The 11,452-nt window shown below is 33.1% G+C and overlaps 1 protein-coding gene across 1 annotated transcript; it reads left to right on the forward strand.

The window, feature by feature from the left end:
- On the forward strand, positions 4,502-9,066 carry LOC109359529 (nudix hydrolase 2-like). The gene is made up of 9 exons (XM_019604229.1): positions 4,502-4,854; positions 5,347-5,558; positions 6,049-6,114; positions 6,230-6,367; positions 7,167-7,244; positions 7,316-7,366; positions 7,465-7,499; positions 7,833-7,941; positions 8,688-9,066. The coding sequence occupies exons 1-9, from the start codon at positions 4,578-4,580 to the stop codon at positions 8,898-8,900; spliced, it is 1,179 nt and encodes a 392-aa protein (XP_019459774.1). The 5' UTR covers positions 4,502-4,577; the 3' UTR covers positions 8,901-9,066.

Consider the following 11,452-nt stretch of genomic DNA (forward strand, 5'->3'; position numbering starts at 1 on the left):
CCAGATTCATGCTTAGTAGGTGGCTTAGCATATTGGACCTTTTGAGGGTTCCAATTCTTATTGCGGCTATTGTTCTTAGCCTTATTCCCATTATGGTTCTGATTCTTAAAATTAGTGCCAAAAGGCCTTAGAACCGCACCTGAGAATTTCTTCTTAGTGCTATTGTTGGAGACAATCAACACATTTTCTCTCTAATCTTGCTTATGAGCCTCTTCAATACGAAGACGAGTGATCAGAGATTTCAAAGATATTTCTTTGGTCTTATGCCTTAGAAGGTTTTTGAAGTCCTTCTAGCTAGGAGGCATTTTGTCAAGTATGGCAGCCACGTGGAATTGTTCATCTAGGAACATACCCTCATAAATGATCTCATGAGCAATTTTCTGTATCTCATAGGACTGAGACTCTACTGATTTTTCATCAGTCATCTGATGCTTGAGGTAGCGACTAACAACATACTTTTTAGTGTCAGCTTCCTCAGTATCATATTTCTTCTCAAGTGCATACCAAATTAATTTGGTAGACTTGTATGGGCTGTAGCAATCATAGAGATTATCAGACAACCAATTTAGAATGAAGTTCTTACATAAGTAATCACTTTCATTCTAGAGAGCTATTTCAATATCTAGTTTATTCATTTCCTCTTTTTCAGCTTCATTCGACACTACTGGGATGTCGGTTTTCAAAATATGGCCAACCTTTCTCATAATGAGGAAAAATTCTATCTTATGTTGCCAACGTTTAAAATTTGTTCCGTCAAATCCAAATGGTTTGTTCATGTCATAGTTGTTCGGTCAAGTAATATTATCTACGAATGCCATTGTAGTAGAAATGTCTTAAAATTGTTGATATCTTAGCTCACAACAATTCTGAATGGCACAAAATAATTGTTACTGGCTGAGTCACGACCAGGTCACTCTCTTTAAGACATTTAGTGGTACTTCTAAAATTGTGCAAGCAGGCTGTCAACCACGCCGTCCCCATGATAAAACAGTCCATTTCGCTGTTATACGATTTCTTATGTAAGAATTGCTCTCGAATACACCCATAATATGGCTACCAGAGTCAATTCTCGAATTCCCATAGTATGGCTACTCGTGCCAATTCTTTTTCCACAATACTGACTATCAGTGTCAGTTCTCGAAATTCCTACTTTGGATGCCTCTGCCAATTCTCAAGTGCCATAGAAAGAAAGAGGGAGAATGTTGTCAGAAATGCGTTGGCAGATTATAAGGGGGTGAAAGAGAAGTTGAGAGATAAACACCTTCAACTTAGTGCAAATTATAATGAGGGAATAAGGCCTCTATTTATAGCATGAGGCCTCCAACGGCTATCTAACGGCTCTTTCACCAACAATTCTATTACCAATGACTCTATCATATTGGTCGAGTTCTCCTCCAACTGCTCTCTAACGACTTTTTCCTTGTTGCATGTATGTGTTGACTTGGTCAACACATGGTCCATGCCCAATATTCCCCAAAAAATTAAATAAATTAATTAATAAATAAATATTTTATTAAAAAGAATGTTGGGTCACAACTTAATGCTTATAAAGTCTCCTCCAAGAAAAGTGGAACTAGTAAGTTTTTTCATTTCACTTCAAAACATCATTCTTTCAACAAATTCCATCAATAATTTATAAATCGTAGGCTCTAATTTGATATTTCAATGTTGCTCTTCGTCCGTTTGAGCAAAATGGTGGGAGTCTTCCCATTCTAGGTGATTATTTTGCTAGTTTGTTGGACGATAATGGCAAAATGGGGATAGAAATATTTTTTTCTTCATGCCAACTAGTTATTCTCTACAAAAGAAACAAAACTTGTAGTCTTAAGGTCTAGTTGCAAGTTGAATTTTAGAAGGGGAAATAAAAATGAAAGGTTGAAAGCCAATACACTATTGAGGTGGTTCCAAAACCTTCCATTTTCATTTTCTTCTCCTTCATAACTCAACTCACAAATAGATCCTTAATATCCTAATGAAATATCATAATGTAAGGCCTTGAGCTTTCAAAAGGTCCTCTTTTATTAGCAAAGAACATCTTTTGTGATAATAAGTAAGTTCAATTAGATGCTTTAAACACTCTTAATTAATCTCATTTGAACAATGAAGGAATGGGTCATTTATTCAACCTTTTGTTGGGTATTCCAAGTGTGAATGAAGAAGTCTCACATTGAGCAAAAATAGATGAGTTAAAGAGCATATAAGTGAACCCATAGACCTATTACCTTAAGGTTTTGGGTCAAGATGTGGTGTCAAGCCCACTTATATGCTTCTTTCACTTAGCCCATAGAGGAATGTTTTAACCCATGGATGAAGATCTTCCAACAGTGGTATTAGAGCCGATGGTTCGACGGCTCAACGGAGTATTGAAGCGACAAGTGGTCGGTAGATCCATGTGGGATCCTTGTGTCGAAAGTCTTCCTGACGAGAGGTCAATGCGGCGTGTTCTGTTGATGAAAGGATAAGTCAACAGCGGTGCAAGTGGGTAGAGAGCTGAGCTCTAGTGTATCCAATTCTCGAATGAGAATTCACACTTGAGGGGGAGATGTTGGGTATTCCAAGTGTGAGTGAAGAAGTCCCATATTGGGCAAAAATAGACGAGTTAAAGAGTATATAAGTGGATGAACCCATAGACCTAATACGTTAAGATTTTGGGTCAAGATATGGTGTCAAGCTCACCTATATGCTTCTTTCACGTAGCTCATAGAGGAATGTTATAACTCATGAATAAAGATCTCCCAACACCTTCATGGGTTAAACTCCTTTAAATCCTCATTACATTGTTAGGAGGTGGTCTGGTCCGTTGATAGAGATAATTTTGCTTTTGAATGATTTTACTTGTGACTATTGCTATACTCCTCAGGATGATCATCTTTCTAATTTTCAGGAATTTAGATCAATGAATTGGATTCCTATGCAATACTGAACTCTTCAATATTGGACTCTTCAGTACTGGAAATGTGATAGGGGTTATTTTTTTTTTTAATATTTAATTTAGAAAAAAATAAAAATCTAGACAATTTTTTTTTATCATCAATTGTTAGTATGTTAGTTGTTAATATGTTAGTATTTTGTTGTGGGTGAGACTCTACCCTCAACCTCCTACACCTTACCATCAACCACCCTTATAACTCCCAATTTTTTGTTGATGGTGTGACTCGAACTCACAACCTCCTGCACTCCATTCCATACGATCACCCTCTTCACCATCGGACCACCTTATAACTCCCAAAAAATCTAGACTATTGAAACATTATTTTTGTCATATATTATAATTTTTTGTATATACTGCCCTATCTAGTAATGGAGATGAGTCAGACTCCTTTCCAATATAGTTTATAAATTAATCACTAAAGTTTAGGTTAATAAATTGAAATATTTCTAAATGATTTAGTTAGACCTCTTTCGAAAAAAATTAGGTACATGGAAAACGATAATCTTAGTTTGTATGTTATTCACTGGGTTCATAGAGAATTACACAAAATTCATTCAAATAAGTTATACTTTTTTTTTAAATTAATCATATATCTCATATAATCCAAATTTCATCTAAAATAATTTAGATTCTCCTCTTACTGGTTTCTAAGATACTTGAAAGACAGATGTTACATAGTGCAAAATCATGTAAAGAATTTTTAAATGAGAAAAATGTACCAATAGTGTAAAAAATTTATGTATGGCTAGTTTCTCATTCATCATTTATTTTAATAACCGTTGATTCTTATAAAAAGTAATACAAATAAATTGTGGATAATATAGTAATGTGTATAAATCTTTATATTGATGGTATATATATATTACATTTTTTTAAATATTGAAATGAAGTAATTAAAATGACATTTTTATGACAAGTAAAATGATATATTTCTTTCTAAGGGAAATGTATTAAAAACAATACAAAAGGTGCTGACTCAAATACAAGAAAGTATTATTTATTGGTCTTTTTGAAATACATGGTTATATAATAAATCGGATCATTATACCATTAAAATGATATTTATAACATAACTAATGCAATATGCTTTTGTTTAATAGCACTTTTTTAAAACAAACCGTAGCACCGGGGTCCCGGTCCGTGGACTTATGTTGGTAAATTATGTAGCGGGTTTCATGTGAAACTTCAAAGAAGTAACGTAAACCTTTGAGTTTGAATATCTGAAAATGGTAGCTTTTGAGAGTCACCAAAATTGTAGTTATTGTAATTGTGTCGTAGCATTATAATTGCCCAAAACATCAAAGTTTTCGAAGTTGTTGAAATTGAAAATGATACATCTTTCTACAAGTTCTTCTACCCACAAAAGAAAAAGTGATATATGTCACAAAATACTCAATTCATTTATGAATGACATATGTTACTTTATAGTAACTCGTGAACACAAAGAATTATTCTTTCAAAATTGTTACTGAAACTATCCTTTAGAACGTTGGGAGTAACCTTTACTACATGTTTTGTATTTTTTTGCTCAGCTTTTTCTTGTTGGTTTCAAGGTAATAGAACAAGGAATGGAAGGAAAAATGTGCATGGACTCATTCAAAGTCATAGCCTCATATTGCATGGAAATTGTTCCGTAGGTGCCAATATGATGACCCAAGAGCTTATAAAAGCTTACATGCTTTTATGCCCTCTAGCATTTGAGTTCCAAAGAAAGAAAGAGAGATTAAGAAATTTTTCTGGGTTTTGTCATTGTCTATTGTGTTGCTCACATTTGATCATTTCCATTATGACGTTTAGAGATTGCAAGCTTTACTCTTCTTGCCTTTGGGCAACTTCTAAATTATTCTTCAAATCATCTTCTATAGTTGTTGCTCCAAATCCAATAAGACCTTTTCTTGGCTCTATCATCCCTCAAGCTCAAGGTAATGTTTTTGGGTAACTCTTAGGTTTGTTTACGAGTTGTTTTGTGGAGGTTAAAAGAGGGAATAGGAAAACTTGAAGAACTATGAAATATACTTATAAGATGACTCTCAAATCTTCTATTTTTTTATTTTTCTTTGAAAATCAGACTCACAAACAAAACATTAGTGATCCAAATATTATAATAATATCGTCAAATGAGTGTTTGAAAGTTTTCTTAAGATTCCTAGATTTAAAATGTCATCATCACTCACCACATTGATCCTAGATTTAATTGGAAGACAAAAACTTCAATTCCCGCACGTTTTAAATTTATGTACATAATTGATGATAAAAAACTTTCATAGATCTATAGCAACATCATATATATTTTGATGACTAAATTGAGGGTTTACTCTTTTGATTTAGTGTCCTCACCCAGTTCTTCAATAAGGTTACAATGTAGTTATTGTTGTGTTTGATCATTGTCCAATTATTGTTGTAATAACTTTTAGGTTACAAGAACAGTTTTTTTGTACCAAGAATATACATGTCAGCCTCCACAGTTTCTTTGGCTAAGGAGGAGAAAGTGCAAGTTAAAGGCAGTGGATTACTCAATTCAGTTGAGGATCAACATGGGGGAGTCATTATAAACATGGAGGAGCCTATGGATTCTTTGGATTTTGCTTCTCTATTAGAAGCTTCATTGTCACAATGGAAGGAACAGGTAGATTATCAAGTAATGATTAATTTATTTTAATACAACAACAATCAAGTCTTTATCCAACTAGGTGAGCTACATGGATTGAACTACTACGTCATAATGTTCGATTAAAAATCATGTTTATAAACATGCCTATGCGTGTTTGATGCTATATATAGCCGGTCCTAAACTCAAATAAAAGGTGAAAGTTGTGTGAGGTAGTCGACAACCAACATAAAACTTCTTAGAATGGATGATGATCACATGTCCTCAATGATTTTCCATCCTCTGTTCCAAGTCAATTATACATTAACACGTGGATAAAATAAAATTTCTAAAAGCAAAAAGTAATAAAATAGAGCGTTTTGATTGGCTTGGGACATGGAGTGGGACACTGTTTGAGATAGGTGATCCCATCCTCTTAGAATCACTACGACGTGGATCAATGATATGAATTTATTTTTAATGTTGATTTGGATTCACCACTCCAATTGTTCAAAATGTGGTTTTTCAGGGAAAGAAAGGGGTGTGGATCAAGTTGCCTATTGAGCATTCAAATCTTGTAGCCTCTGCAGTCAAGGTAAAAAGAAGAGATTGATTTTCTGCTGCATAGCTTAAAAGTTACTTAAGTCCTTAGAAACAATTTGTGATTATTCTAATAATTCATTGTAATCTTCTGCTACTCCTTTTTGCAGGTTGGATTTAGATATCATCATGCTGAACCACACTACTTGATGCTTGTATACTGGATTCCTGATACTCCTGATACCCTCCCTGCAAATGCTTCACATCGCGTTGGAATTGGTGCTTTTGTCATGAACACCAATAGGGAGGTAATCCTTATTTGCTATCCATTTATCAATAGTTTAAATTTTTGTAACATTCTCTAGCATTTTTATTAACAAAAGCACCAGGGACCTTCTTGTTTAATTTGTGCTGCTTGGAAATGAAAATGGTTAAAAATATCTTATAACATGATTTCCTGCATGTGACTTTTTTTCTTGCTAATATATAAATGAGCCCTGGTAGATTATGGAACAAGGTAAATGTTCAAATTCTTGTGTCTTCTAACAAGTTATGCTTTTGGATTACTTAATAATCTATTATAATATAACTTTTTGGGACACCTGAAGTTCAGATAACAGCTTAATTTTCATCCTTCTCATTTCAAATAAGAAACTACAAGTCCATATGTAAGAAGCCAATGTTTAATCACTATTTCTAATAGATTTCACCAGCAACAATCAGAAGCCAATGTTTTATTAGCCTAGTTAATGACTTTTGGGCTAGTGTGAAAGCAGTAATAATTCCAAGACAACTATTGACTTTTCATTCTTCAAACTGTTTCCTTTGCTCATCAACATGGAGTCAATCACTGCCTTGATTTTGTACTTATCCTACTACTTTTTGTGCTAAAGATTTATTATTTTAAATAGTGATGAAAAACCAATGAGACATTGATCTAGTGATATAAGGTCCGGAAGGTCAAAATGTTCTATTCTTGATAACGATATTTGCTTAGAGGGACAGCCACACTCCCCAGAGGGGATTGGTTACTTATCCATAGGATGAGAGGATACCCTTGGTTATACCAAAAAATAGTGATGAAAATGTTTTGTTTACATTTGATAGGTGCTTGTAGTTCAAGAAAGCAATGGTAGATTCAGTGGCACAGGAATATGGAAGTTGCCAACTGGAGCTGTTAATGAAGTATGTTAAAATCATATTTCATTGTTAAACTCCTTCAAATTTTCTTTCTATTAATTTGAATTCCGTTGTAGGGTGAGGATATTTGTACTGCTGCAATTAGAGAAGTCAAAGAAGAGACAGGGGTATGCAAAAGCATAATAAATATATAGTCTAAGTTTTTAACAATTTGATATTTTCCTCCTTTCCAAGTCTAAGGTTAATGCTCTTATTGTTTTTTCAGATAGACACAGAGTTTGTTGAAGTTTTAGCATTCAGGTGAGAATAAGACAATAATTTCATGATAGTTACATAGTACATGGTACTGGTTCCGGTGTGCAATACTCGATTCTATATGGTTCTTTAGTTTTTATATTAATGTACAAAAAATTTACTTTAGGACGAACCTGATATATGGTACATAAGCTAAATGCGGGAACCATTTTTATCGACTAGTATGGTGTGGGATTGTTGCCATATATGTTTGGTGTTTTGTGAAGATTAGTATCAGCATTTTATTCAAGAAGCATTGGATTGCAACATTTATAGATTACAATTATTTACTCTTCAATTCAATCTTCACCATAATGGTCTTTGTCTCTCTGATATCAGGCAAAGCCATAAGGCTTTCTTCCAGAAATCAGATTTGCTCTTTCTTTGCATGTTGCAACCTCATTCCCTTAACATTCAGAGGCAGGCATCTGAAATTGACGCAGCTCAGGTATATTTTCTAAGGCCAATTAGAATTCACTTTTCATGAATATAACTAAGATGAGTGGCATTCTGAAAATTTTAATTTTCATCCTTTATCTTTATCTTTGCATAATTGCACATTTATAAGGTCTGCATCATGTTGATAAATTGTAACATTATAACATTGGCTTATATCCTAATTCATCTATGAGAAAAGAGTAGTATTATTTGTACTCCAAAAGATTACAAACATTTGCTACAATAAAAACTTTCTATATCTCCCACTTTTCATTTTTTTTATCTATATATAAAATAGTGGTCATGCTTTCAAGACTCCTGTCTAATAATATTTGGTGGTAGATATGCACAGTTTTATCTTTATAAGTGGAGATGGCGTTTCCAAGTTTTTTTATCTATATACAAATCTCCAAAAATCCTATCCAAAACCAAGGACAACAAATTGTTGTCCCAAAAATACAGTACAAACTACATTCCCGTCCAAAAAATATAGTTATGGGTAAATGAATTTTTTTTAACTTATGGACAAACATCAATGCAATAGGGTAACTGAAGAAAAAATCTATGAGATAAGCCTATGAAGGATTAATATCATCATTGATATTCTTAGAAATAAATTGGATTTTTAATTTATTCAATTTTCAGATACTAAATTGGGAGGGAAATGCTTTTATTAGGAACAAACTTGGATATCTATATAGATTTTAAAGAAGCAGATATGCAAATTGTTCTAATATAGTTTTTCTTTCCATACAGTGGATGCCAATTCAGGATTATGCAGCCCAACCTTTTGTCCAAGAAAATGAGCTCTTTGACTTTCTTACAAAAATATGGTTATCAAAGTTGGATGGAAAGTACACTGGTTTTTCTTCTCTACTCACTAGTACATCTTCTTTGAAGAAATCCTATCTCTATTTCAACAACAATGATCCTAGCCTTTTGTTATCTTCCAAACATTACCAACCATGATATATACTTGCAATTTCTGTGACATATACTTGGAACCTTCATCATCATTTGGCACTTATTTAAGTATAAGTAAGAGTTGTAAGCATTGTACAGAAATTCATCTCCACCCTGCTTCTATAGGGGCCTGAAAACAGATTATTTATTCTTTTCCAAACCTTATATTTGTTCATTTTATTTTATTAAGTTATTCTTTCTCCCATGGCATATTTGTCGTCACACAAAAATGTGTCAATCATGTGTTACATGTTGTAATTGGTTAATAAAAATATATTTAAGTTAAAGTTAAAAATTGAATATTTTTTGACCAATCATAATAAATGACACTTTTTAGACTGTTGATTTGTTAGTCTATTATTATTATTAGTTGTTTGATACATAAACATTGAAATAATTGTTGTACCATAGGCTACTATCAATTGAAGCAATAAGAATTACATTTTTTTGTCTTTTCTTTATGTATGATATATAGCCTATTCTATTTTAGGTTTCACATTCACACCTAAAAAAGAGAGTTGATTAATTCTTTTGGTTAATTATTTTCATAAATCACCATTTTTATAAATAATTTTCTAATACAAGTAGGGATGGCAACGGGCACGGGTAGTAGCTACCCGCTACCCGTTTTAAAATAGAAGAGACCATACCCGCCCGTACCCGTACGGGTACCCGTGAGCGGGTATTTGCGGGTAGTTCTGGGTACCGCGGGTTTCCTCTATTATAAATAATTTTTAATTTTTTTACTTCTATTGTGTTTCAAATAACATGAAATTTAATTATTTTTGTACATTTTGATTAAATATTTTGCTAAAATGCTAAATTTATTGGTGGTTTCCATTTGTGTGATTTTTTGTTCTCATTTTTTTAACAAAAAATATATATTTTCTTTGTAAAACATGTGTGTTTCTAAACTTTCTATACATGTAATAATATTTGTAGGGTGTTTCACCACCAAACTCATTAAAATATGTAAACAAAGTAAAAAGAAAAAATATACATAGTGTAATAAATGTTAGAATAATGTATTTTTTATTTTAATTAAATATAATATATTAATCATCTAAATAATGGGTACCCACGGGTACGGGTACCATAATACCCGTACCCGCCCGTATGTACTAAGGGTATTTTTAAAAACTCGTTTATAATACTCGCGGTACCCGTTTGTGACCCGTACCCGTGCCCGTACGGGTTTTACCCGCGTGTACCCACGGGTACGGGTTTTTTTTGCCATTAGGGTTTTTCATTTGCAAGTAATATAAGGATAACATATGGAAACAATTTATAAAAATTAATTTATCCAAGTTTAAATCTCTAAAATTAGATATAAACGAAAGTATTAAATAGTGTAAGGGATAAAGAAAATAATATAGTTATTTATATAGATTCACTCCACTCGAGCTACATCAGTTACCTCCAACATCAACTAAATGATTTTTCCTTCCCACATCAACTGAAAGCAATATGCTAATACTCTAAATAGTATAAATATTCTCATTTCTTTAAGTATTTGAGTGTTCGGGTAACTGAGTATTCAAACACCTTTGTAGAAGAACCAATCTATTGTAGTTTAATGTTGTTCATTGATCTAATTCTACTAGCCAAGTGGGGATATAATAGTTCCTAGATTAATAATAGAGCTTGTTGAACATCTATTACACATACATAGATTACAGCTTAGTTTTTCTCTCTGAGCTTTTTGTTGATAATCTTTTTTTTAGCTCAACTATATTTCTTTTTCTCTCCACTCCTTGTAATAGTTGTTAGAATTTCTGACAATTTATGGGTCACAAATATAATTCTATAATTGTGTTATGGCCATTATGTAATTAGTCAAAATATAAAATGATCTTCAGTAATTAATTTGGTGGCTAATGACATATGTGTCATGAAATAATAATAAGTGTAGATACCTTCAGGCAATTTCTGATTTGATGAAGGGACTGAATCAGAATTACTGCAACTAAAGTAGTAACCACTTCGGAGTTACTTTTATTGGTTATGGTCCCCATTTGTAGAGCAATAAGTTTTCAAGTGTAAAGGTGTAGGAGAATAAGGTAGGATGAGAATAGTGTTATCCAGAATAGGATAACACTATCCACTCATCCATAAGGCACATAAGGCATCAGGATAAGGTCTCTCCTCTAACACACCACAACACACACTCAAGAAACTAAGGCACATTCTCTCATTCCCCTCTAGAGAGAAACTAAGGATAACCATCCGGCGCTCTATCATCTGGAAGATCATCGCACCCTCATACCTTCGAGATTCCGGAAATGGCTCAACAAGGTATGTTCTTCATCTTCACCATGAACTCATTTGGGGTTTCTTCGGTCTGGACCATGATTGTTCCATTCGAGTTTATGTATGGACATAAACATTCGGCTTTCGGAATAAAGCCATGGTAATAAGGACTTCCGTGTTTACTCTATGGATTTCGGATGGAGAGTAATTTCTCCAACAAGTGGTATCAGAGCCACCCCAATATGATTCATGAGTGAAATTAGGTTTTCATGTTCTTCCCCAAAACTGGATTGATTTAGGGTTTTGAT

This window comes from Lupinus angustifolius, chromosome LG11, assembly GCF_001865875.1.
Source record: "Lupinus angustifolius cultivar Tanjil chromosome LG11, LupAngTanjil_v1.0, whole genome shotgun sequence".
Lineage (NCBI taxonomy): Eukaryota > Viridiplantae > Streptophyta > Magnoliopsida > Fabales > Fabaceae > Lupinus > Lupinus angustifolius.